This window comes from Eschrichtius robustus, chromosome 5 (genome assembly GCF_028021215.1).
Source record: "Eschrichtius robustus isolate mEscRob2 chromosome 5, mEscRob2.pri, whole genome shotgun sequence".
Taxonomy (NCBI): Eukaryota; Metazoa; Chordata; class Mammalia; order Artiodactyla; family Eschrichtiidae; genus Eschrichtius; species Eschrichtius robustus.
The window spans coordinates 63,061,460-63,087,782 of NC_090828.1; the positions used below are offsets into that span (position 1 = coordinate 63,061,460).

Sequence of the window (26,323 nt, forward strand, 5' to 3'; positions counted from 1 at the left end):
CTTCCCCCAGCCTAAGCATCAGCCATTCTCACTCCTCTTAGCCACTTTTCTTAAGAATTGTTCCCATTTACTCTAATTCCTTAACTTCCATTTAGTTCTCCATCCGCGACAACTCAGCTTCTGCTTCTACTCGATGAAAGCCTAACTTCTTTCCAGCATTTGACACCACTTCCCATTCCTTAATCTAAACTCTCTCTTGCTTGGGCTTCTCGGACATCACCACGCTGTAGGAGCTGAGGTAAGTGACACAGTTGACCTAAAAAGAGGGAAACAAAGTAGGGCATGCGAATGGCAAGGAAAGCAAAGGTGAGTGGAGGTTGCTACTCTTTGAGAGGGAGCTTGGGAGACAGGAGGCAGAAAGGACCACAGTGGGCATTAAAACAAATCGACCGTGACTTTCACCCTCACCTTCACCCTCTTTCTCCCCACTTCCTTCAAGGATCTGACAGTACTCAAGGAAAAACTAGACGGTAACGACCACGCGACATGTGGCGGGGGCCGGCCCCTGGGGGGAGAGAAGGGCGGACTTTCCTGTGGGCGCCGACGGCACCGCTGTGCAGGCGAAGGAAGCGCTCGGCTGCCATCGGAACCCGTGCGCGGGGCCGCGGTTGCAGCTCGGCGTGGGACCGCTGGATGGCGGACGCGTGTGCGCGTGCGTGACGGCGCTTCCGGTCCCGGCCGAGGCGAGAGCAGCTACTGGAAGTGCGGAGACGCTGCGTGAGGAGCCCTCAGCGACTCCAGTCCAGTCTCGGCGCGGGGTACCCTGGAGGCGGACCAAAGGCTGGCCGAGGACTCTGCCCACAGCTGGCGCGGGGAGGAGAGCGAGAACCGCCTAAGCCGGGTGTACCTTTCGCGCCCTGCGTTCCCAGCCTGGCTCTCAGCCCGCGGCGCTGAAAAAGGAGCGGGGGATCGGAGTTGGCGGGGAGATCCAGGTGAAGTAGGTTTCTCTGCAGATCCAGCGCCGTTGAACCCTGCGAACGCACACTTTTAGAAACATGAAGAAATTAAGGCTTAAGGAACTAGAGAGTCACCTGCAACAAGTGGATGGATTCGAAAAGCCCAAGCTCCTTCTAGAACAGTATCCAACCAGGCCTCACATTGCAGGTAGGGCGGCTGCTGACCATGCCCTTGTCTCGCAGGTTAGTCCTGTCTACTCACTCCACTGTGAAAATAGAACAGTTATTTGGATACAGAGAACGTCTAGAGGAATTCTGCCCTAAGATTTCATGTTGCGTTAGAGAGGACTTGCTTGACATTGCACCTGAAAACATCCCGCGCACAAGACACTATCGTTTTACTGTTTGTTTTTCTGCATACCCCTCAACACTGTCAGACACTTTTTAATGTGTTTGTTAATCTTATTACACTATTAACTCCTTGAGGGCAAAAATGTGCTGGTCTTGTTCACACAATTCCCAGAGCCTAGAAGAGTTCCTGGTACCACTTAGCAGCTCAGTAAATACTTGCTAAATAAGGATCCATTTCCCGGTGTAACGAATTGCCAGTACGAGGATTCCTACGCGCTGTACTCTGCCCTAGAAATGAATACTAGAGTTGGTAGTGGAAGGACTGAGTTTTAACAAATCCATAATAGGTGCTATATTAAAGATGAGGATGCATTTCAATTTTAACAAATGATCGGAGAATCAGCAGTGTTGCTTGATGTGAGAGATTGATACTGGAAGTAAAAGAACACAGGAAAAACCATTTATATTTAATAAACATATTACCAAAGTCATTGAGGGAGTCTTAGGAAAATTAATTTGTTGGGAACATCTGCAAGGAGGAGTCCCCCTAACTTCAACATAGTTCTGTTTCTAAGCTGCCAAAGAAAGTCAAGGAAAAAACGTGTATACCTGCACTTAACTCCCAACATATTGTCATAATTCCAACCAAAAATTGCACAAAATTGTGTCTGAGGTAAGACCAGTTATCTCAATTTAGATAATGATTTCTTTAATGTCTTCTGGCTGCAGGGTTTCTTAGTGGAATCCTTTTTTTTTATTTTTCCAAATAACAATCAGTTGTTTCAAAGCCAGTGTGTAACATACACATGGTTGTGCTAATTCTTTGAGATACTAGCTTCAAAGTCACTAACACCTGCAGCAATAATCAGAACAGCACAGTCAGCCTGACACATCCCTGTAATTGTGTTTTTGATAAAACCTCTAGATCTTGGGGCATCAGTGATGGCCAGCAGCCGTTGGTGGGTTCAGATATCCACAGGGAGATGTCAGTGAAGTTACTCATGCTTAACCTTCAGTATAGCCCCAACCTTCATGTATTTGAAAGATCCCTTTCTCATCTCAGCAGCTTCTGTTCTGCTCCTCAATAGTTCTCTTATCAGGTCTCATTAGTAGATACATGTGTCTGTAGATCATGAATATATGTGTGTGAATATATGCGTCTAAAGGCCTTATTGTGGATGTAGGTCTTTTCCTTTCCCATTCTAGCTTGAACTTACAGTACCTGTGTTATGGTGACAAACTTGCTGCAAAAAAAGTTCTGTTTTAATGTTAATGCTTGTTCAGTATTAGTGGTTCCCAGACTTACAGATTTCAAAGATCAGTAAAATTTCACAATTTTGGAAACTGATATAGGGTTGCCAGGTCTATATTTTGACAAGGAAAGATATTTTTTAAACCTATTTACTCTTACCATCCTTTCATAAAAGTGATATTTCAGCATCAAAGAAAACTGATATATGTATATGTGTATGGCAATGTTTTGAACAGGTTGAGGAAAAATAAAACATTTTGACCTTATTTTTCTCATTTTACCTCAAAGTTTTGTCATTCTTGGCGTTGTCAGCAGAGACTAGTTTGGGGGAACCACTGGTATGTGTTATTATCCTTAACTACATGCCAAGTTATTATACCTTACTATTTTTTAATAATCTGGCACACGATTTAGGGGAGGTGTAAATAATGCAAGATAAGAAATTGTTTTACAAAGAGTCATTTGCACAAATTGGATTTTGGTCATCAACTTGCCTACTTATTCCTTAATATGTTTTTTTTTGATCATTCAGCATGTATGCTCTATACAATTCATAACACATATGATGACATTGAAAATAAAGTGGTTGCAGATCTAGGATGTGGCTGTGGAGTGCTTAGCATCGGAACTGCAATGCTGGGAGCAGGGTATGTGATCCAGTACATACTGTTTGGGTATGGGATGGTTTTAATAAGAAGAGTAAATAAAATCAACTGATTTATATTTATGGGACTCTATAGTGTGAGATGAGAGGAGCAAGAATCTAATACCGAGTACATTTAGAATGGGCAGAACATCAAAACAAACTAAAAAAAAAACAACAACAAAAAACAGTAACAGCAGAAGTCATATGCCCCTCTTTTATATGAACCTGAGTTTCCAACCCCTGACAGTTTGGGAAATCATGCTGTTAAAAGACAACACTCACTGTCACTTGGTCAGTTGGGTTACAAAGGTACATGGTTTTGGTTTTGTTGTTGTTTTGACTGGGGAGCTTTAAGTAGTTGTCACTTTGTGTTTTATATTTATAGGTTGTGTGTTGGATTCGACATAGATGAAGATGCGTTGGAAATATTTAATAGGAATGTAGAAGAGTTTGAGTTAACAAATGTTGACATGGTTCAGTGTGATGTGTGCTCATTATCTAACAGAATGTCCAAGTCATTTGATACAGTAATTATGAATCCTCCCTTTGGGACCAAAAATAATAAAGGTTAGTAATAAGAATCATGTGTACTGGTGTCTTTGTAGAAAAGCAAGTTTTAAAAACCATTTTCTCATTGATTGTTTGGGTTAAGTGATTTTATCACTGTTCATTAAATAAACCAATCTCTTACCTGTATAGTTATTACAGTTTGAATTTCAGTTTGTTTAATGCATGGCTAGGGAATTGAATTTTTCAATCTTTGTTTTCATAAGTTTGTGCTAAGTGAACAAATTTATCCACTTACTATTCTTCATCTGCTTTCTAGAATGATTTACCTAACCCTTATGAATGAGTATGAATCCTATAAGGCTTTTATATTTTTAAAACCTCTTTTTAATGTCTCAACATTTGAAGGTTTCAACATGTGTCCATCAGTAACAGTGACTCACTGTGGCTATTTATTTTATGTATTTTGGGGGCAAGGAGGGTAAGAAGTCAGAAGAGGAAAAGACACGCATAGTTTAAAAAGTCCTCCCTCCACCTGCCCCCAGCATTCTGATTACTACTTTACTTGTTTGCTTCTGCCCTCTTTGAAAGTTGTTAATTTGGAATATAATATTAAAATTTTTACTTTAGCCTCATTTAAACAAGACAGTATAATTCTGGTTTTATTCCAACAACCTTAAAAGATATTTAGATATCTTGGTTATTTGTACCCTGTCTTGTTACAGAAAGAATTTGAAATGGCTATTTTGGAGTTTGGAAAAAAATGTTTCTAAATACCTAGTATTCCTTTAATCTTCTATTTTGTTAACAGGTATATAATGTAAATAGGAGCTTTTTCTACTCTTAACAGGGACAGATATGGCCTTTCTGAAGACTGCTTTGGAAATGGCAAGAACAGCAGTATATTCTTTACACAAATCCTCAACTAGAGAAGTAAGTTCAAATCATCATAATATTCTGTCATTTATTTTTAAATTCATGACAGTATTTTAAGGATTTACTGTGAATACTAAATACCAGGGTATCTAATTCTCCTGAACTTTTAAAACATCTGGCACTTAGAAAGTAAGTTTTCCCTTTAACTAGCTAGCATTTGTGATTAGCTTTATTTTGTCAAAGATTTGTTCAGGCAGGAGCTGTTAACAGGAGAGTGATTATATAATTCAGGAATAGAGGAGTAGGCGTAACGGTGGTTCCAGTATGTCCTGGTTTGCCTGCGTAAGCCCTGGTTGGTGCGTCCCAGTGGCCTGGTGTGGCCTGGTGTGCATAAGGGAGGCAAGGGCGGCCTGGTTTTTCAGAACACTGAGCCTGGGAGGCTGAACTGATCTGAGTTCAGAACCCACTTCTTCCATTGTTCTTCACTGTCAGCACATAACACATAAGGCTGTGTAGGATGTATTCCAGAAAATTGGGGGTGGGACGGTACCTTATTTTAGTGTCAGTTTAACATAGTGATCAAGAACATAGACTATAGAGCCAGCCTACCTAGATTCATATTTGAACTCTGCTGCTTCACAGCTGCCTTATCTTGGTCAAGGTACTTGAATTCATTTTCGTCACCTATCCTGTACTCACCTATACTCTTACAGCATGAGGAACTAAGAGCACCTTATACTTTGCAGGGTTGGTGTGAGGATTAAATGAGTTAATATTTATAAAGCACTTAAATAGTGTCTGGCAGTTGTCATGTTAGCTGTTATTATTTTAAATCAGACATGTATTAAGAGATTTTAAAGTAGTTTTGTAGGAAAAATATTTTATTTGTATAAATGCAGTGTACTGGAATTCAGTTGGAAACAAATTATGAATATATGGTAATCTAATAACCTTTAAAAATATATAAAATTACATAGCTAAAAATATATACAGGCATACCTTGTTTTATTGCCATTTGCTTTATTGCACTGTGTAGATAGTGCATTTTTTTACAAATTGAAGGTTTGTGGCAACCCTGCATCAAGCAAGTCTGTCAGCACCATCTTTCCAATAGCATTTGCTCACTTTGTGTCTCTGTGTCATGTTTTGGTAATTCTTGCAGTATGCCCAACTTTTTTATTATATTTGTCATGGTGATCTGTGATCTTTGATATTACTATTATAATTGTTTTGGCATTGTTTAGCAATAAAGTATTGCACACTTAATAGACTACAGTATAGTGTAAACAGAACGTTTATATGCACTGGGAAACAAAAAAAATCAGGTGACTCACTCTTGTGATATTCACTTTATTGCGGTGGTCTGGAACCAAACCTGTAATATCTCCGAGGTATGCCTGTATACTGTTAAACAATTAGTAGTGGTCCCTGCAGGTAAGCAGCAGAACACAACATGACTTTACTGGTAAATAAATCCCCATTCAGTAAGTGAAAACAAACACCAGGAATTATTGGTATCTAAAAAGCCTGTGTTGAGGAGGTCCCCAAGATCATCTTCAGGTTTGATGATTCACAAGGAAGTCTCATAGGACTGAGCATATCGTCATACTCTTGACTGGGATTTATTACAGCTAAAGGATACAGAGCAAAATTAGCAAAGGGAAAGGTGCATTGGTCACAATCCAGGAGAAACCAGGTGCAAGCTTCCGGAGTTCTCTCCCAGTGAAGTCATACAGGATGCACTTAATTCTTCCAGCAAAGAAGTTTTGTGACAAGGCATGTGAAATGTTGTCAACCAGGGAAGGTCACTGGAATCTTGGTGCCAAGGGTTTTTATTGGGTATTCATCACATAGGCACCCCCTGCCTGGCAGATACCCAAATTCCAGACTCCCAGTAACAAAACAGGTACTCAGCATAAACATTTTAAGCACAGTGAGCCACTATTATTAAGGGATGGGGAGTGGAAACTCTCCCAAAATCTAAGTTCCCATACTCTAGCCAAAGGCCAAACTTACATGTAGACCTTTCTACGGATAAGCAGTCAGGCCTGCTATGAACTCTTCTGCAGTTTGGCATAACATAAATTTTATATTACTGATATACAATTCATGCAAACCAAGTAAAATATGCCAATAAAAAGTGCAGTTAAGCAGCAAAGTCTAATTAATTGAATGAATTCCTGCAGTCACATTACCAAGGAACTCCCATCTTCACTGTTTGGTATTGCCATGTTCCACCACCAGGAGGCAGCAGTATCAGCATTGTCTTGATCCGCTTAATAGAATTTTAAGCAAATATTTACTTAAATCCATTTTTATTTTGGCAGTGTAGAAGTATTTCCATTAGCACAGCAACTAAATAATTTGAGAAATTAATCTGGTGTGTATTGTGCATACTGTGAAGGAGGTATGATAATGAATGAACTTCTAATACTAAGACAGTCCTTAGTTTATGCTGTAGATATATCTGCTCTAAGCTTTGTGATAATTTTGCTTGTTTTAAGTATTCTATATGACTAGTAACATTGTTATTGAAGCTTACCTCAGACCCCTTAACTGTAGACCGTTGTCTTTTAAAAGTGCTTGGCCCTCTATCCATAATAGAGGTGCATTTGATAGAATTTTTTGATAGAAATACTTAGGTAAAATATAAGCGTATCTTGGCAGATATGTTAATAAGCTGGATGACTCTTACGGCTGTTGCCATATCTTCTTTCATTAGGCATTGTGAGAATTTAGTTCTTGGCTTATAGTTAAAGCAAAGTAGGTAGGCCAGGCACTGTTCTTTCAGTGTTTATCCCAAGCTTACCCCATTTATTCTTTGACATCTCTGCCAGAACCAACCACATTCCATTGTATAATCTAACATCTAAAACCTCTTTCACTAATCTTAGGGCTCAGATAGCAAAGAACTGTCATCATACTTTCTCAAAAATTTACCAAGGATCCTAGGATTCCATTAAATTATAATATTATTTGTATTAAAGTCTATATCCTTTTTTTTTTAATATATATGCTAGGTATTATTTTTTTTAATTTTTTATTTATTTATGGCTGTGTTGGGTCTTCGTTTCTGTGCGAGGGCTTTCTCTAGTTGCGGCAAGCAGGGGCCACTCCTCATTGCGGTGTGCGGGCCTCTCACTATCGCGGCCTCTCTTGTTGCGGAGCGCAGGCTCAGTAATTGTGGCTCACGGGCCCATTTGCTCCGCAGCATGTGGGATCTTCCCAGACCAGGGCTCGAACCCGTGTCCCCTGCATTGGCAGGCAGACTCTCAACCACTGCGCCACCAGGGAAGCCCCTAAAGTCTATATCCTTATACAGAAATTTTAGGTCTCAAAGTAGGGGAAAAAACATGCCCAGAACTGGGATTATTTATTAAATTCAAGAACAGACTACAAGCACAAACATATTGTATTATTTATAATGGAAATATTTGAACCTCAAACATAGGGATAATTGAGTATTTTATCAATCAGTTTGAGTACTGTGAACACTACCAACATGAACAAAATGCTTATACCAAATATTGCTATCTCTACTACAGTAGTTCTAGAAAATTATGCATAAAATTTACTTAGGGGATTATGGGCAACTTTTTTCCCATTTTTATTAATGTTGGAGTGTTGTGTATATATTTTAATTCATAAAGCAATTTTTATAAATTAGTAATCAAAAGTTTTATGAAGTGGTTCAAAATTCTTAGACCTATAAATAGCTAACATTTAGTACTTGCTCTGTATGCCACCACAGTTCAAAGCATTTTTCACACTCTGCAACAATCTGATGAGATGTCATGATCATCCTCATTTAACGGACGAGGGAACTGAGGCACACAAAAAAATGCGTAATTTGCTCGGTTACATAGCTAATAGAGCTTCAGTTCAAATGCAGGCTGTCTGGTTCCAGAAACCATGTCCTTAACCTCTGTACCATACTGCCACTGAATTGCTCATGGACATAGATCTCTGCTGAATGGTTCCTAGGATACCTGTATATATTGATGAAATAATGCTGCAGAAACCATGAGTACATTATTTACTTTGATGCACTTCTGAAATAATAGCTTTATTACTTGTATTTAATTATGTAATTTGGCTCAGATTATTAAATGGCTTGGTTTCGTATTTTCAATATATTATTCATCCAGTTGAAAAAATTTTAAGGGTCTAAATTCTAATGAAATTTTGAAAGCTTGAAAACTTACAATCAAGTATTAGTAAAAAGCAATTTTTAAAAAATTGTTTAAAGATCAGCTCACATTAACATGTTATTTTATGTTCAGCATATTCAAAAGAAAGCTGCAGAATGGAAAATCAAGATAGATGTTATTGCAGGTAAGACAATTATGCTTCTCATAAACAAATCTCAACCCTAATTATCTAAGAAGGCCAACAGGCATTAGCCTAACCAGAATGTTTACATGTGCTGAGAAAAGATATTGTAGAACATGTATTTTAGTGTGGCAAAATGTGGGTGGTTGGTAGTGGGTTGGAAATGGAGTAAAGGCAGGGTATCAGTGTTTGCGCAAGACTGTCCCAATTTATGCATTTTACTGAAAACTTTTAATGGCACCCAAGTATTTGTTCTTTCCAGGCTCAGACAGAACCTTATAATCATCACAGTGACTTAAGAGTTTGGGCTTAGAGTTTGTCAGGCCTTAGTTTGAAATTCATTCCTGGAAAATACCACCAGATTATGCCTGGATTACCCTTCTATTTCAACTTTCTAATTGTCCCTAGAGTCAGATAACATGAAGCTTTTAATTTTTTTAGTGGGGGATAGAATATAATCATCCACACCATGTAAATCATGTTTGATACATTTTTATTAGTAAACTGGGTAATATTCACAAACATCAAAATGGGAAAAGCATGTAACTAGAAGCTAACTATAAACCAAGTAATTCTGAAAAGCCTGAAATAAGAGTACAATAAGGGGGAAATTTTTTTACACAATAATAAACTGACTGGATTAGTACTAACAAACAGGGTTAACCACATAACTAGATCTATTGCCTTCATAATAATTAGTAATGTAATGTGTAAAAGTCTGTCTTCCTAGTATATTCAGTATTGTCATTCCTTGCCTAGTTTAAGGTATTATAATATGCAACATGCAGACCTTAGAACAGTTCCAGTAGTAGCACACCAAGCCAGAGCCTTGCTACTCCAAGTGTGGTCCTCAAATGTGGACCATCAGCATTGCCATCCCTTGGGAGCTTGTCAGACTTGAAGAATTGCAGGCTGCGCCCAGACCTACTAAATTATAATCTTCATTTGAACAGGATTTGATTCGATTTGAAGGTGATTTGATTGCACATTAAAAGTTGAGAGCTGTGATTTAGGGAGTTAGAATTTGTTGCAAAATATGAAGCATAGGTAGGTAGACTTACTGCCATCCCTCTAAAGTTGATCAGTGCTAAGTTTTGAGAACCTACATTATCCTTTAGAAGAAAAGAATGTGAAAAGTGGTTTTTCATTTGAGAGCTCAGTAGGAAAATAATTAGCTACTTACTACCATTACTAAAATCCAAACCGGAAATTTTAAAAATAAGCATGGTTGTTATGCAACTGGTAGCTATAGATTACTTAGGAAATTAAAAATAGGAAAATACTATCATATTTTCATAGGATATACTTTTTTGTCCACTTGTTAACCTTCTATACTCTTCCCCATAATCTCAAATTTTGATATAATGACCCAAACAAATGCCGGGCTCAGTTTGCCATGGCTTATCGTGGGGATATATCAAATCAGTCCTGGATAAATTAAGTGACAGGTCTGAAATGTTTGGCTTATCAGCATTTAGTACTTCCTTAATTTTTTTTTTTTTCTAAGTCAAGGGCGGTAAATGTTTGGAAGTATAATTTTTACCCTTAGGTGGCTTTTGTTTTGTAGAGCTACGATATGACCTGCCGGCATCATACAAGTTTCATAAAAGGAAATCAGTAAGTCTCTTGATTCTGGTTTATCTACATTCAGTACTGAAAAACTTCACAGTAAGTAATTATTTCTAATGTTATCAAGTTGCTTGAGTGAATACAGAAAGCCAGCCTAGAAGATAAGTACTTAACTCTGGGATGGGCCTATAACCACAACAGCCAGTATGCTGGTTTAAGATAAATTCTCAAATACTTTGGGCACAAAAATAAAAAATAAACTTATTTTATTTTTATGCAGTATACATTTTATTACTTTGTACTAATACATTCTCATATTACAAAGGCAATTTAGTGGAAGAATGTTTCTTTTGATATTTGAATAATCTGAAAGAACACAAACAGAATTATACATAAAAAAATACTCATTTTGATAACAATAACAACAACAAAAAAAGACAAGTTAAACAACAACAAAATTTTCCTTTCTTACAGGTGGACATTGAAGTGGACCTAATTCGGTTTTCTTTTTAAAAGCCTCCAAAGACAAAAGCAGCTTAAAATCTAATTAAAATGAATAAAAAATGTTTACTAAATTACTGGTCTCCAGCACCATTTTCTGTTTTCTGTTGTTTTGATGCAGGTTCTTCTTCTTTGTCTGTTTCTTCTCTTGCTCTTTTTACTGGTCCTATACAATGACAATTAATTTTCGTTAAGTTCACCGTAAGCATTACTCTATGTTAATATTGAGCATAACTATAAAAAATAATTGTTTAAACAGATTAGCAACAACTTTCCTACACCAATGAGAAAAGGCTTTTCCTTTAGTACGGACCTGCTCTCTAAACTTAGCTTCCAAACATCTTTGTTTTCCACGTGTAAAATAGCATAACCAAGGTCAATCACAATCTGAGAACATCACTTACACAGAAGTTGTAAAACCATATTTGTTTTTCTCCCACAAATAATTTCTCATCAATGTACCAAAGGACTTAAAAAAACTTACTAGATGCACCATTTTCATCATGTTCATCATCACTATCAAATTTAGTTTTCTTGCCCTGAAACTGTACTTTTCCTTTAGCAGACCCAATCTGGGCAGCTTTATTTCCCTTTCCTTTTCCTTTAAATCTGCGACCTGTAGAGACAAAATTGAGAAATCCGTAATGTTTTAAACCTCTTGTCAATGTCTTTTAACACCAATTAAAATTTTTACCCAAGCAAATGAGTTAAATAGTCAAAGAAAATCAGAATTAACGACCTTTTGACTTCCATTTGTTTAGGGATTCTTGTTGATCTTCTATTATTTTTTTCAACGCTTCTTTTTCCACATCTCCTTCTAGTACTTCCCAGGTGACCTCTTTGTTCCTTAACTGTAGGTTACCATTATTTGCGTCTTTTGCTTTATCTAGTGCTTCCTTAGCTTTTTCTTTAAACAGAATTATTCCCTACACCAAAGACAGAAAACAAAGGCCAGGGAATTTTACTGAACATCAGGAAGTTATTAAAAAACTTGAAGTCACTAATTCCAACAGTTATTTATAGCACAATTCAGAAAATATCAGACATCACATCCAGTTACAGCAATAATAAAACAGAAAGTAAATGACCAAGTAGAAACTATTTTCATAAACATACTAACAAAAAATTGCTTTCTTCTACTAATGTCATCTTCTAAAAGATAAGTTTCTATGAACTTTTAAACTGAGTGGTAAAAAGCATATGAATATTTCCAAACCTCTTTGGCTCCTCTGACAAAGTCTATCCATTTTATTTCACCATGATTTGAGAAAAGGATATGCAAATCTTCTCTACACGTCTGATCATCTAAGTCCCCCGAGAATTTCAGCAAGCAGCCAATCTTTTCTTCTAGAGATTTCTATAAAAATATATAAGGTGATAAAAGTTTCTTAAAAGCAACCACAAACCAGAAATGGCATATACCTCTCTCTCTCTCTATATATATATATACACATACAAGAAATAAGCTAGAAACTAAAATGCTATTTTGAAGTAGTATAAATTTAAATAGTTTAAGTAGTTGGTACATTCTCCTTTATCATCCTCTGTTCTACAATGGCTTCTGATTTTAACTTATTTAACTTCTCCAGCAAGTAATAATTAGTTATTATATAAATCTTACTGCGCTGGATAAATAATAATTTTAGGCAATATTTGGCTAGTACTTCAGTGATATGACAACTGTAGACTTGCTTACATATTTTCTTTAGAAAGTCCCCAGGCTTTTTATTCTCCTAAATTTGAATTACAGATTTCTTAGTAATATATACGTACCATTTCAGCATTTTCTGCTAACTTTTGTTTTTCTTCTTGCTCTCTGCAAGTAAAAATATCATTAGAACGTTTCCATTTACTTCATGTATGAGAAAATTAAACCCTGATAAAGTTAACCTTAAGCATGATGACTAAACTACTTAATAACCAAAGCCAGTCCTTAGGCTTTCTGACTGTCTGATGCTAGACTGCAACACAATGTGGCCCCAAGATTATCAAGGCAGCTTAAGACCTCAATGTTTCATTAGCAAAAGGAAGGCCTACTGCTACTCATTTCAGAGCTCATCATCAACCTCACTTCCCAGAACCAATAACCTTACTACCTGTCAAAGCTTTAAGGAACTAAAATGTTATGATTAGCTCAACATACTTACTGTTTAGCTCGTAATTTAGCTTCGATTTTATTTTGCTTTCTTTCTTCATTTTTTTTTGCAAAGTAATCTTCCCTGAAGGACACAAAATATAAAGGCTAAGTTCATGAGAAGAGGACTGCAAATTATATTGAATGATTTAAGACATTGCACAGGAATGAATGTTACATTCTTTATCAACAAAATTACTTATAAATTCAAAATACATTAAGGAAGTTACTCTCATTTTTTAAAATAACAGCTTTACTAAGAAATAATTCACATGCCATAGAATTCATTCTTTTAAAGCATATAATTCGGGGCTTCCCTGGTGGCGCAGTGGTTGAGAGTCTGCCTGCCAATGCAGGGGACACGGGTTCGAGCCCTTGTCTGGGAGGATCCCACATGCCGTGGAGCAACTAGGCCCGTGAGCCACAACTGCTGAGCCTGTGCGTCTGGAGCCTGTGCTCCGCAGCAAGAGAGGCCGCGATGGTGAGAGGCCCGTGCACCGCGATGAAGAGTGGCCCCCACTTGCCGCAATTAGAGAGAGCCCTCGCGCAGAAGCGAGGACCCAACACAGCCATAAATATAATAAATAAATAAATAAATAAATAAAGCATATAATTCAATGACTTTTAGTATATTAAGAATTGTACAACAATCATCACTACTAATGAATTTCAGAACATTTTCATCACCACAAAAAAGAAACCCTATATTCACTAAGAATCTCATGCTGATTTTCATTTTTCATGTGTAGAAAAAAGAAAGTATACCAAAAGTTATGCAACTACTTTGCTTCATAGTTTTTGTGTTAATTTCACAAAAGCAAAAATTCTGAAATCCCTGAGACCCAAGAATAAGCAATTATGAAAATCACAAGTCAAAAAAATCTGAGAGTTTAACACTGACAGCACGATTTATCACTGTGCATCTCTAAGTCCATCAGGTTTAGTAGACAGCATTTAGAAGACCATGCAATGCAAAAGTAGGGGATTATGGCCCTACAACTGTATCATGAAAATGTCCTGGTTTGTCCTAATTTTTAGACACACGCACAGGTGCGCACACACACACACCAAGAATGTGATTCAAATCTCTATTAAATAATCCTTTGTACCGTATAAAAATACAGGCATATATAGATTACGAGAAGAATAGATAAAAACTGTACAGTGATTTATTCTCTAACCACACCAAAAGCTCAGATTTTAGCATCAAGCCTAACTATAAGTTTCACATGCAAAGTTAAGTCCTAAAACTTAACCTCCCTTATTAATTGCGTGAAAAGGTCCTAACACTTCCTTATAGTCTCAAAGGACTAGTAGTTCCAGTGAGCAAACTTCAAGCATTTCTCAAAGGATGCCTAAGGATACTAAAAATACTGGTCTTACTGTAGAGAATGTTATTCTATACTCCTTACCCCAGTGTGTCAATTCCAGACAACTAAGTGGCCAAAAAAAAAAACATCAGCAAGCTGACTTACTTGAGAAGTATTAGCAGGTCTGTGTCTTTGTACTTCTGGCCAGGGGTCTCGACAAACTTCTTAGCAGATTCAATGGTATCAAATACAGCAAATATTGACCCCTATTAAAAGTGGAAGAAAAGTTGGGGTTTTTTTTTAAAGTGACATCCCAAGTATTTTTCTACTAGAAAAAGTCTGTTACATCATACAACCATACCTTAAATGCTTTGTGCAATGTTCTTCTCATCTGAATATTTAGTACCTGACCTTTATCTTCCAACCATTCTTTTATGTCATCAAGGGTTGCATCAATTGGGAAGCCTTTCTGTGAAGAGTAGGAAGAAATGTACAAATGACAACTCAAGTAAACGATTTGTGAGAAATTCTGATTTACTGTGTCTTGAAGTGAGGATATATATATCTCTCTTTCTCTGTCTCTTAAATGTTTAATAGCTCTGGTTAAGAGCCATTGTTGACCAGTGCAACAGAAGTGACTCGTTTATCTGGGATTCACTTCAAAATAATCCAGATAGGCCAAAGATAAAACAAGATTAATCACGTTAGTAACTGTTGAAGTTGGATAATGGTACATTATATATTCAATCTGCTGCTGTATGTCTGAATTTTTGTAGAATAAAAAAATCTACTTAAAAATTAATGTGCTAAAGAAAACAGCTAACAAGTTTAGCTGTTGATAAGTAAGAACAGTTGATGTGCACTGAGTACTTACAATATGTATGTCAAAGATTTTGTCCAGTGTTATATGGGTTTTTTCATTTAATTCTCACAACAGTTCTATAAGGTAAAAAATATTATCCCCATTTATGAAGATAAGGCTTACAGAGGCTAAGAATATTGCCCAAGGATATACAGTAGGTGGTGAAGCTATGATTCCTGAGCCCTTATTCTCATCCACTCTATGTGCTTTCTAAATAAATTTAAGATATAATTAAATGCATTAAAGGCCCACTTACAATATAAACAGATCTGTTTTTTACATCATTTTTATACTCATCAGTCACTTCAGGGAGGGGTTTGCTTGGAGATCTTCTAATTTTAGTTTTATCTTCACTTATTTCCATGAGTTCCGCCTTTGATTTGCTCAATGCTTCCACTATTACATTAAAGTCTGTTGTTAGACGGTTTAACCTGCAAAAATATATATATAAAAGCATTGTAAAACTTAGTAGTAGCACTTGCTGTTAGCAGAAAATCTTATAATTTAAAAAAGGTTTTTACCTATTAAATTTTATCATTATCTCCAAAGGTACCCAGCCTTCATCCAGTTTGATCTGTTCCTTTAAAAATTTGTCGCGTGGCAAATTGAAGTCACCAAAATAATACTGCAAGATAATTACAGTATATTGCAGAGCACTGTATAATATTGAGTTTTAAAAATTACCATTACATCACCAAATTCTAGTCTTTAAAAATACATGTCAAAACTTAACTGGTGGGACTTCCCTGGTGGTCAGTGGGTAAGACTCCGTGCTCCCCATGCAGGGGGCCCAGGTTCAATCCCTGGTCGGGGAACTAGATCCCACAGGCATGCCACAACTAAGAAGTCCCCATGCCACAACTAAGACCCAGCACAGCCAAAATAAATAAATAAATATTAAAAAAAAAAAAAAAACTTAACTGGCAATAAACATTTTCTCTCAAATACACTATAATATTTATAATGCATATTAACAGAAAGATAAAACTAAAAATAATTATTGAAACAATATAATTAGCAGATGTGACAATAGATTAGAAAGCCTTAAAACAAAAACATATTTAAGGATTTGGTATATGAAAAGCCTCTTATTTCAAGTCAGTGTGGAAAGAATAGATTGTTAAATTTAAGAAACTAGAATAATCTGATTAATCACTCTAATTTTTTAAAAATTAGAAAAATTTAAAAGTTAAAAAATTAGGTAAGCTGGGATGAAGTGAGAGAGTGGCATGGACATATCTACACTACCAAATGTAAAATAAATAGCTAGTGGGAAGCAGCTGCATAGCACAGGGAGATCAGCTCGGTGCTTTGTGACCACCTAGAGGGGTGGGATAGGGAGGGTGGGAGGGAGATGCAAGAGGGAGGAGATATGGGGATATATGTATACATACAGCTGATTCACTTTGTTATACAGCAGCAACTAACACACCATTGTAAAGCAATTATGCTCCAATGAAGACGTTAAACAACGAAAAAAGTAGTATACATGAAAAGACCCAGGTGTGACTACTTGGAATGCCAAAAGTAGCATAAAAAGTAAAAGACAAACACAAAAGTTTATTAATACTTCTTATAAATCAACGAAGAAGAAGAAAAAACTCTGAAAACCTTAACAGAAAAATGAGTAAAGGACACTTTTCTTTGGCTGCACCACACTTAGTTCCCCAACCAGGGGATCTTAGTTCCCCAACCAGGAATGGAACCCGCACCCCCTGCATTGGAAGCATGGAGTCTTAACCACTTGTCCGCCAGGGAAGTCCCAGTAAAGGACATTTTTTTTTTAAATTACTAAAAATAAAAATGTACTATAGGGGCTTCCCTGGTGGCGCAGTGGTTGAGAATCTGCCTGCCAATGCAGGGGACATGGGTTCAAGCCCTGGTCTGGGAAGATCCCACATGCCACGGAGCGACTAGGCCCGTGAGCCACAATTACTGAGCCTGCGCGTCTGGAGCCTGTGCTCCGCAACAAGAGAGGCCGCGATAGTGAGAGGCCCGCGCACCGCGATGAAGAGTGCCCCCCACTTGCCGCAACTAGAGAAAGCCCTCGCACAGAAACGAAGACCCAACACAGCCATAAATAAATAAATAAATAAATAAATACAGAAAGAAAGAAAGAAAGAAAGAAAGAAAGAAAGAAAGATTTAAAAAAAAATGTACTATAAACGTTAAAAAGTTCAAGCTCACTATTAACCAAATAAATTCAATTTAAAGCAATGAAAAGCATTTAGCCAAAACTCTAAAGACAAGAATACCCAGAATACCCAGTACTGGCCTGAACACGGAGAAATGGTCATGCAGGTAGAGATGTTAACTGGCAGTAAGTATCAAAAATCAAAAGTTCTAAAAAAACGTGTATAACCCTTGAGGCAGTACATCTCCCTCTAGGAATTTTATCTTAGAGAAATCAGTGAACATGTTTAATAACATTTATATATGAAGATATTTATCATAGAACTACTACAGCTAAAAAATTGGAAATGTCCTACATATCAAATAGGGGATGGTGTAAATTACTGATGATACAAAACTACTCCCCCATAATGCATCCTATGTTTGGTGGAGGGAAAGGGAAAAAATTATGTTACTGTGAGCACTGACCAATTTGTGAAAAGGTATTCATCAGGCTTTTAACCTTGATTACCTCAAGAGGGTGAGATTTGAGAGGTGGCAGGTTGTGGGACATTATTAACTTTTTCAATATACAGTTTTCTTCACGATTATAAAGAAATTAATAAAAAAAAAAAAGCTGTAACACAGGAAATTTAAAATAACAGAGAAGTGCAACTTTAAAAAAGTTCTGAGAGTTGCAAAAAACACCGAACAGTATGATCTGAAGTTCCTCACTTAAGAATATAAAACATAAATTAAGAGATAATTTCCCATGTAGCCATTACTGATACTGTAAAGCACCAACTTAAATACAATACCTAAATTCAAAAAAATTGTTAAGAGAAAACAGATACTCTTAAAAGTTACAATGGCTGGGACCTCCCTGGTAGTCCAGTGGTTAAGAGTTCGTCTTTCAATGTAGGGGCTGCAGGTTCCAGCTAAGGTCCCACATGCCTCACGGCCAAAAAACCAAAACATAAAACAGAATATTGTAACAAATTCAATAAAGACTTTAAAAATGGTCCACATCAAAAAAAAAAAACCCCAAAACCAACCAAACAAACAAACACCTTTAAAAAGTTACAATGGCTGAGAACACCTAATTGGGCAGGAAAAACTACTAGGACCTGCAAGAATAAAGTGCTATTTAACAGGGAAGGTACTTTACAAACGATTTTAAAAATTATTTTACTATGTGCTAGGCACTATTCCAAATGTTTTACATTTTGTGAACTAATGTAATCCTCACAACCACGCTATGAGGAGGGTACACTATTATCCTCGCTTTACAGACTAGGAAACTAAAGCACAAAAAAAGTTAACTAACACTATAGTGTTACCTTTTGAAATGTCTTTGTTCTTGAGTTTCAGAAACAGGCTCCATTAATATAAAACTGTATACTACTGTATATTTATCTAACTCCAAGAATCAAAGACAAACCAAAAGTTCAATAGGTCAATACACTGAAATTAAATGGTCTATCTGTATTTGTTTTGAGGCCCTAAATTTCCTCTCAAAGAGCCTGGTTTTGCAGTGTAACACCACAGGAATCATACCTCGATTTGATGACAGATTTTGGCCTCCAGAGCAGCCATTTTTTCATTATCACCATTTTCTGCCATTCTGGCTATCTGTAAAATTTCCCAAATGGCATAAAAAAGTTATTTACTTTTTACATAAAACTCAAGACCATTAAAAGAATGTTTTAAAATTATCAATAGCCCACTGTTTTCCTAAAAATCAGTAATTTTTAATTTCATGGGTTCAATTTCTCTACTCAATTCTCAAATTTCAACAAAAGAAAACTCTGAAATTAGTGATGAAAAACTATGGCTAATCCACACCCCTTCCAGTAAATCACTGTTCCATCTTCTACAACAAAGTGAGTGGTTATCTTCATTTAGCTGATCTAGAAAGCTTTGAGGGAAAAAACTCCATTCAACCACTTACCAATCATTGCCAGGTTTAAGTAGATCATCATCTGTCAGTATATTACTGTGGATCTCAGTCTTGTTTGGTGTGGGCCGAATTTCGTTTAAAATTAGTCATAGCTGACTTACCAAAAACTTGTCATCAACAAGATTATGTATCAAAACTTTAAGGTGAAAAAAATTCAAACACTACATACAGTCAGGGTTAGATTAAATAAATACTAATGATAAGGAACATATGAAAATGATCATTTGAGAACCTGAGGACACTAAAACAACATTAAACTGGGTGTATGCCTACTAATTTACTAATACATTGGTTAACCTTACAGCCAGTTTCCTGTTTCTCATCCCTGACAATAGCACTGTAGGAAAAAATGAAGCTGTGAAGTTGGTTTGCTAGGGATAACAAAGTCTCCTGACTTCAAATTACTTGCTTCTAGTGCTCCATTAAAACCATCCAAACACCGTGTACAAAAGTATATTTAAAAGAATTCATCAAGGATATCTGCCATTCATTAACTCTAGCGATGAACTATGACTGGTACACTTCTTGGAGGCATGGCTTTACAATTTGTAATTGCTATGCAATACAACCTGGATGCACACTGGAAGCTCTCCTACGGTGCTACATCTCACTACAAAATTTGCCCAATCTTACGCATTGGTTGTCGACCATAATTCCTAAGTTATTACTGTGATCTAGGGCCCCCTATAAAACAAAGGGTGAGATAAAAGACCTATTTAGTCCCTGTAAGACTTCTTTGGCCTACCCAATATTGGAACTTCGTTTCATGAGATACTTTCTCAGAATGTACACACAACCAGAAGTGAAATATTACCCTCACTTTCCAATTTCGCTCAGAAGCCTTGATGTGAGTGAATGAGGACCATTAAAACCCAAGAGAGTGACGCCCGGGGAACACCTGCGGCCCCGATTCCCCGGCCTCCAATCTGTCCCACACGATCCAAGGAACCTTCGGCGTTTAACCCACGTCGACCTCTCCAGAAACTTACACAGTCGGACCGAAACATCCGCTTTCGGCGACACTGGAAAGCGGTGGAGGTACGAAACCTCAAAGACGCAGTGGGGATGCGGGCAGCCTGGGTCCAAAGAACCCGCCACAGCCCGTCCCAAAGCAACCACTCGGTCGCCTGGGCCCCAACCACGTGCGGGGAACCCTAGCTCCTGCGAGGAACGCAGAGACCGGCTCCCCACCTCGCGGCTGCCCGCGCCCCTCTCTCCCCAGCCCAGCGCGCCGCCTCCGGCTGCGGCCCACGAGGCGCTCGCCCCGAACGCGAGGAAGGCGAGGAGCGCACGCAACCAGCGTGAGGCAGCAAGGAAAGGGAACGCGCCGTCGCGCACCACGCAAAGCAGACCCTTTTGTACCTTCTTCTTTTTAGCCACCTGGAGTTGCTCACCGTTAAGTTTTCGGTCCCACAGAGAGGCGCCCCAGGGTCACTAAAAGCGACAGCAACGTCTCCCCTCCCCAGCGCCGCCAGCTTTCCCAACGCGCCTAAAGAAGATGGGGGTTGTCCCGGCAGCCCTTGCGGCCAGGGTGGGCGGGGCTTCGGGCGGACCCGAGCCGGCCCCGCGCTCTGAGCATGCGCGGCGGCCGCGGACTCCCAAGGCCGGAGAAGTCCCGCCCTCAGTTCGAGGAGTTTGGGTTAAAATGGCAAGCGGGACATTGGAGGGTATTAGGTTAAATATTTATTTTTAAGTATTTCTGGACAGAACTTGTATTTCCAGCCCTTCCTTAGGCTGTCCATTCACATGAAGTGGTTGACTTTTTTTTCAGATTATACTTTTTAAAAAATTGTTTTAATTATCCGTAATAGTTCCCCCTTAAAAAAATGACAAGTAAAATTTTTTAAAAATGAAAAATTCATGGAATCTTAGAGTTGAGAAAACAGTACAGTAGAGCGTTTAAGAGCTGGAACTCTGAGGACTTCCCTGGCGGTCCAGTGGTTAAGACTCTGCGCTCCCACTGCAGGGGGCACGCGGTTGGATCCCTGGTCCAGGTAAGATCCCGCATGATGCGCAGCCCCGCCAAAAAAAAAAAAAGAGCTGGAATTCTGAAGCCAGACTGCCTGCATTCAAATAACGGCTCTCCAGTTTACAGGCTGTGTGATCTTGGGCAAGTTACTCAACTTCTCTATCCCTCACATATAAAATGGGGCCATTGCTAAATATCTTATACCTCGTACAGTTGTCGTGAGCATTAAATGTGATACAACATATGTGCCTTGCTGGGAACTGTGCCTGGCATATAGGAAGAGGAGCAGCATATATTAATTTAAAACAAACAAAAAACGTCATTTTAAAAAACTGAACGGCCATCTAGTGCAGAAGCCTGTTGGTCTGCTAGAGCCTTCTTCTTCTTTTTTAATCTTAGTTCCCCCACCAGGGATTGAATCCCGGGCCAACGGCAATGAAAGCGCGGAGTCTTAACCACTGGACCGCCAGGGAATTCCCAAGAGCCCTTTTCTATTAGTATACTTTTTGCACAATAATTTTAGTCACTTAAAGGAGTCTTTTCTTGTGGTGAGGCAATCTTTTATTTTCCCCTGAGTTTTCTTGAAAATTTAAAATTTTTATGGCATTGGTGAAATAGCCTGTTAAGTGATTTCAGAGTTTTTTGGCAGTCCCAAAACAGATCAAATGAATTTATTTGGAAAAAAATTCAGTTATAGGTTCAATCCAGACATTACATCAAGCCAATGAGAAAAAATTAATAGAGTTATGCTGAGGTAGTTTAAATTCAAATGAATCATGTTCTCTTTTATCCACTCAACAAATATTTATCTAGTCTCTACTTTGTACCAGACAAAATAAAAACTTAATTCACTTTTTGATCAAGTCAGTGAGAATATAGGTATTTAACAGGGCAAATCATAGGCATGTCAGCGTATGCCCACTCAGCTGTTCAGCATACTATTTACTACATGCCTACTAATGTCCTGGTGTGGAGCTTGGCAGTGGGAATGAAAGGACCCAGACTCTGCCTAGAGACAGTGACACCTAAACAAATGACCCTGCTCCTTTTATGCCCGCACAATGTCTGGGTAGAACTGCAGAAACAATCTGTTACCAGAAACCACTTACTGCAAAACATTTAGTGTTCCCGTCAGGTCCCTGATCCTTTACTTTCTCTTTCTTCTCTTCTTCTTTCTCTGTCTCTGCCTCTATCTCTGTCTCTGTCTCTGTCTCTCTTCTAGGAGCCAAGCTCCATGCAGCCACCACCCTTCAGGGAAAATGGATTCCTGGCTGCATACCAGGAAGGTTCTTTTTTCAGATGAAGCATCAAGAAGACTCTCTCTCATGCTGATGTCCATCTCTTTAATAACATAATTTTGTAGGATAATATACTAAAAGACCTTCTGTTTGAGTGTAGATTTAGTACAACTATTTTTGAGAGCAACTTGGTAATATCTGCTAAAGTTTATGATATGTATAGCTGATGGCCCCAAAGTCTACTCCTAAAAGTATATTCTAGGGAAATTTTTACATCTGTGCATAAGAAGACATGTTCAAGAATATTCATAGCAGCATAGTATATAAATGCAAAGAATTGGAAATCCATTAAATGTCCATCAAAAAAGAATGGGTAACTAAATTGTGGTGTAATTAAACAATGAAATAATAAACTATACAAATGATGAAAACAAATAAACCAAAACTGCATGCATTAACACTGATGAAATTCACAAACATGATGCTGAGTAAAAAAAAAAAAAAAAAGTTTTAGAAGAAATATAAGTAGCACCCCTAGCCATCGTGGCAGTGAAAACTCCCCTTACATTTCTAAATACTAAGAGATGGTTATTGCTTTTTCCCTGCCCTTCCTCCAATATTGAGAACAATTAGTCTAGGATAATGGCATTATTCTAGCTTAGACATTTAGTTTGAAATACTTGTTAGCCATCCAGGTAGAGATGTCAAGTGGACAGTTGGTAAATGAGTTTGGAACTTAGGGGAGAAGTCAGGGTTGGAGATACAAATTTTGGAGTTATTAGCATATAGAAGACATTTAAAGCCATGGCATTAGATGAGCTCTGCTAGAGAGAGTACAGACAGTGAAGATAAGAGGGCCCAAGACTGAACCCTCTAGCATTCCAACTTTTTGGATACTGGATAAAGGAAGAAAAGCATGTACAGGAGCTAGAATAAGCACAGCCTGAGAGGTACTAGGAAAATATGGTGCCATAGAAGCTAAAAGGGGAGGATGTTTCAAGGAAGAAATAATCAACTGAGTAAATTCTTCTGAGAAGGGTTGCAGCCTGACCAATTTTGTCATTATGGCAGAGACTGTTACTTATCCCCCAGTATTGGCTCTCCCCTTCCTCTATAATAATAAGATCACCCCTGATTTTTAACCAAACACATGGCCAATCAGAGATTAAAACTGCATTTTTTCCAGCCTCCCTTACAGCTAAATAAGACCATGTCTGGTCAATGAGATGGAAAAGTGATATGTGCAATTTCTAGGTCGTTCTTAAAGAGAATGAGTTTGTTCTTTTCCCACTAGCTAGATGTGGATGTGGTCATGAGCAAAATTGGACCAAGAAAATGAAGGCAACACCATAGGTATGGCAAAGCAGCAATAGAAGGGAGCCAAGTCCCTGACAGCCTAGAGTGTCATACCAGCCCTGATGGCCTCCTAGAATGGACTTACCATTAAACGAGATTTTAAAAAAAACAAAACAAAACAAAAACCAATACTGCTAGATTTTTGGTCACAGTTAGGCAACAGATCTGTCACTAAGTGGCAGAATACTCAAATAAATCAAAGCTCCAGGCCGAGAGCACCACTCTGAGGCTGCTTGGCTTGTGCTAGACTTTTCTATTTTTGTGTGTGTGTAAGATGAATATCAGAGTGCCTAAAAGCCAGAAATCCAGTGTCTCCCTGAGCTTTGGGAATGGGTTGTAGGACCGGTTTTTTGTCTTCCTGCTAATAGATATTCAAATGTATGACAGAATCTTGTCTGAGACCTGCCTTCACTGTAACAGATCACCTGAGCATGAGGTTATTGGGGGGAAACCTAGAGCCCAATCCTATGTCTGACAACTGGAGGCCTCTAATATTCCCCCCAATTATATAATAATTGTGAGTAACCAAATTTTCTTGGGCCAATATGCCACATTTGACCCAGTGAACAGGTTGGTATATACGTAAATTATAAGCAGACCTTTTATAAGCGACAACACGTGGAAATTCATAAAACAGCACAGGTTCTGTACTAAGACTTTGTCTAAAATAAAATATTTGTGACACATAAAGGGAAAAGAAGGAGTCTTTGGGGGGGTAAACTTTAAAAATTGAATTATAACATACAAACAGTGAAGTGCATGAATTTTAAGTGTATGGCTTAATAAAGTTTCACAAATGAACACTACTTTGTAACCACCACCCAGACTGAGATAGAGAACATTTTCAGGACTCCAGAAAGTTCCCTCTTCCAGTTAATAGCCTCCTTAAAAGTAACCAGGAGAGATTAGCTTTGCCTGTTCTAGAAGGTCATGTAACTGGAATCATGTAGTAAATATATATGTGGTATATGTTTGTACCACAGTTGACTTACCTATTCTTCTGTTGATGGACATTTGGCTGTTATGAATAAGCTTCTCTGAACACTCTTGTGCGTGTCTTTGGGTAGATACATTCTGTGTGAATGAAATGAAATACACTCATTTCTGTGAGGCGTATAGTTAAGAGTGAAATTACTGAGTCACAGGGCAGACATGTGTTTAGCTTTACTATGTACTGCCAAATAGCTTTCTAAAGTGGTCAGATCATTTTTCACTTGTACCAGCAATGTAACTGCTAAACATCCTAGACAACATCCTATCATTCTTTTTATTTTACTTTACTTTTTTGGCTGTGCCGCACAGCATGCGGGATCTTAATTCCCCGACCAGGGATTGAACCCGGGCCCTTGGCAATGAAAGCTCAGAGTCCTAACCACTGGACCACCAGGGAATTCCCCTTACATTCTTTTTACTTTTGACCATTCTAATGATGGTGTGGTGGTATCTCATTGTGCCTTTAATTTGCATTTCCTTGATGATTTCTGATATTGAGCACTTTTTATATGCTTACTTTCCATTTGGACATCCTCCTTTGTGAAGGGCCTATCAAGTGTTTTGTCCATTTTTAAAATTGATTTTTAGGAGTTCTTTACATAATCTAGATACAAATCCTATGTCAGATATATGTATTGTGAATATCCTCCCCTAGGCCATGGCTTGCTTTTTCACTCTCCTATCTTTGGATGATTATTGCTTTTTATATTTAAGAAATTATTGCCTACTCCAAAGTCATGACAATATTCTCCCCTGACTTCTTTTAGAAATTTATTGTATTATTTTCACGTTTAGTTCTGCCATTCATCTCAAGTTAATTTTGAAATATAGTATAAGGTACATGACCAAGTTCCTTTTTTTCTATATGGATAGAAAGTTAATAGCTCTAGCATCATTTATTGAGAAGATTGTTACCATGACTAGTTCTAGAATGGCTATCCAAATTTATCCAACCTTTTTAAAAAGTCAAGATGTAAAATAGCCACTTAAAAAATCCAGATAGTACATTCATGTTAATAGCAGCATTATTTACAATAGTTAAAACAAGGAAGCAACCCAAGTTTCCCCTCACTGATGAATGGATAAGCAAAATGTGTAATATACAGGCAACGGGATGGATTTCAATACATACAATGGAATTCACATTGAAAAGGAAGGAGGGACTTCCCTGGTGGTCCAGTGGTAAAGAATCCGTCCTGCAATGCAGGGGACACAGGTTCGATCCCTGGTCGGGGAACTAAGATCCCACATGCCACGGGGCAACTAAGCCCGTGCACCACAACTGCTGAGCCCGCACACCTCAACTAGAGAGTCCGCATGCTGCAAACTACAGAGCACACGTGCTCTGGAGCCTGCGCTCCACAGCTAGAGAAGAGAAAACCCATGCGCCACAACTAGAGAGAAGCCCACGTGCTGCAGCGAACCCAAGTGCTGCAACAAAAGATCCCACGTGCTGCAA

The 26,323-nt window shown here is 38.1% G+C and overlaps 2 protein-coding genes and 1 long non-coding RNA gene across 6 annotated transcripts in view; 2 read left to right on the plus strand and 1 right to left on the minus strand.

The window, feature by feature from the left end:
• Positions 1–683: 683 nt before the first annotated feature.
• On the plus strand, positions 684–11,004 carry METTL5 (methyltransferase 5, N6-adenosine). 3 transcript variants are annotated; one of them, XM_068544933.1, is made up of 7 exons: positions 684–1,104; positions 3,032–3,146; positions 3,531–3,712; positions 4,503–4,585; positions 8,812–8,863; positions 10,428–10,477; positions 10,904–11,004. In XM_068544933.1, exons 1-7 carry the CDS (start codon positions 996–998, stop codon positions 10,940–10,942), a joined length of 630 nt encoding a protein of 209 aa, XP_068401034.1. In that variant the 5' UTR covers positions 684–995; the 3' UTR covers positions 10,943–11,004. The 3 variants fall into 3 exon arrangements, with proteins under 3 accessions (XP_068401034.1, XP_068401033.1, XP_068401035.1); XM_068544932.1 differs by lacking the exon at positions 10,904–11,004 and having other exon boundaries at positions 10,428–10,546; XM_068544934.1 differs by lacking the exon at positions 10,904–11,004 and having other exon boundaries at positions 684–937; positions 10,428–10,546.
• On the minus strand, positions 10,691–20,816 carry SSB (small RNA binding exonuclease protection factor La). 2 transcript variants are annotated; one of them, XM_068544930.1, is made up of 12 exons: positions 20,703–20,816; positions 18,906–18,980; positions 15,758–15,861; positions 15,493–15,667; positions 14,736–14,843; positions 14,540–14,640; positions 13,078–13,149; positions 12,704–12,746; positions 12,147–12,287; positions 11,670–11,856; positions 11,415–11,546; positions 10,691–11,096 (listed from the first exon to the last, which is right to left on the minus strand). In XM_068544930.1, exons 2-12 carry the CDS (start codon positions 18,969–18,971, stop codon positions 11,005–11,007), a joined length of 1,221 nt encoding a protein of 406 aa, XP_068401031.1. In that variant the 5' UTR covers positions 18,972–18,980; positions 20,703–20,816; the 3' UTR covers positions 10,691–11,004. The 2 variants fall into 2 exon arrangements, with proteins under 2 accessions (XP_068401031.1, XP_068401032.1); XM_068544931.1 differs by lacking the exon at positions 15,758–15,861.
• Positions 20,817–20,925: 109 nt separating this feature from the next.
• Positions 20,926–26,323, plus strand: part of LOC137764880 (uncharacterized) — a 32,198-nt gene continuing 26,800 nt past the window's right edge. The window contains exon 1 of the long non-coding RNA XR_011074078.1: positions 20,926–21,302. This is a non-coding gene — a long non-coding RNA (uncharacterized lncRNA). The remainder of the gene's footprint in view (positions 21,303–26,323) is intronic.

What these genes read in the sequence shown, in the direction of transcription:
- METTL5 (XM_068544932.1), top strand. Translation starts at nt 996, where the DNA reads ATGAAGAAATTAAGGCTTAAGGAACTAGAGAGTCACCTGCAACAAGTG. An exon ending in ACTGCAATGCTGGGAGCAGG is followed by an intron (nt 3,147 to 3,530) that starts GTATGTGATCCA and finishes TTATATTTATAG; the next exon opens with GTTGTGTGTTGGATTCGACA. An exon ending in TGGGACCAAAAATAATAAAG is followed by an intron (nt 3,713 to 4,502) that starts GTTAGTAATAAG and finishes TACTCTTAACAG; the next exon opens with GGACAGATATGGCCTTTCTG.
- SSB (XM_068544930.1), bottom strand. Translation starts at nt 18,971, where the DNA reads ATGGCAGAAAATGGTGATAATGAAAAAATGGCTGCTCTGGAGGCCAAA. An exon ending in CATTGCACAAAGCATTTAAG is followed by an intron (nt 14,641 to 14,735) that starts GTATGGTTGTAT and finishes CACTTTTAATAG; the next exon opens with GGGTCAATATTTGCTGTATT. An exon ending in TGATGAAAATGGTGCATCTA is followed by an intron (nt 11,097 to 11,414) that starts GTAAGTTTTTTT and finishes GTCATTGTATAG; the next exon opens with GACCAGTAAAAAGAGCAAGA.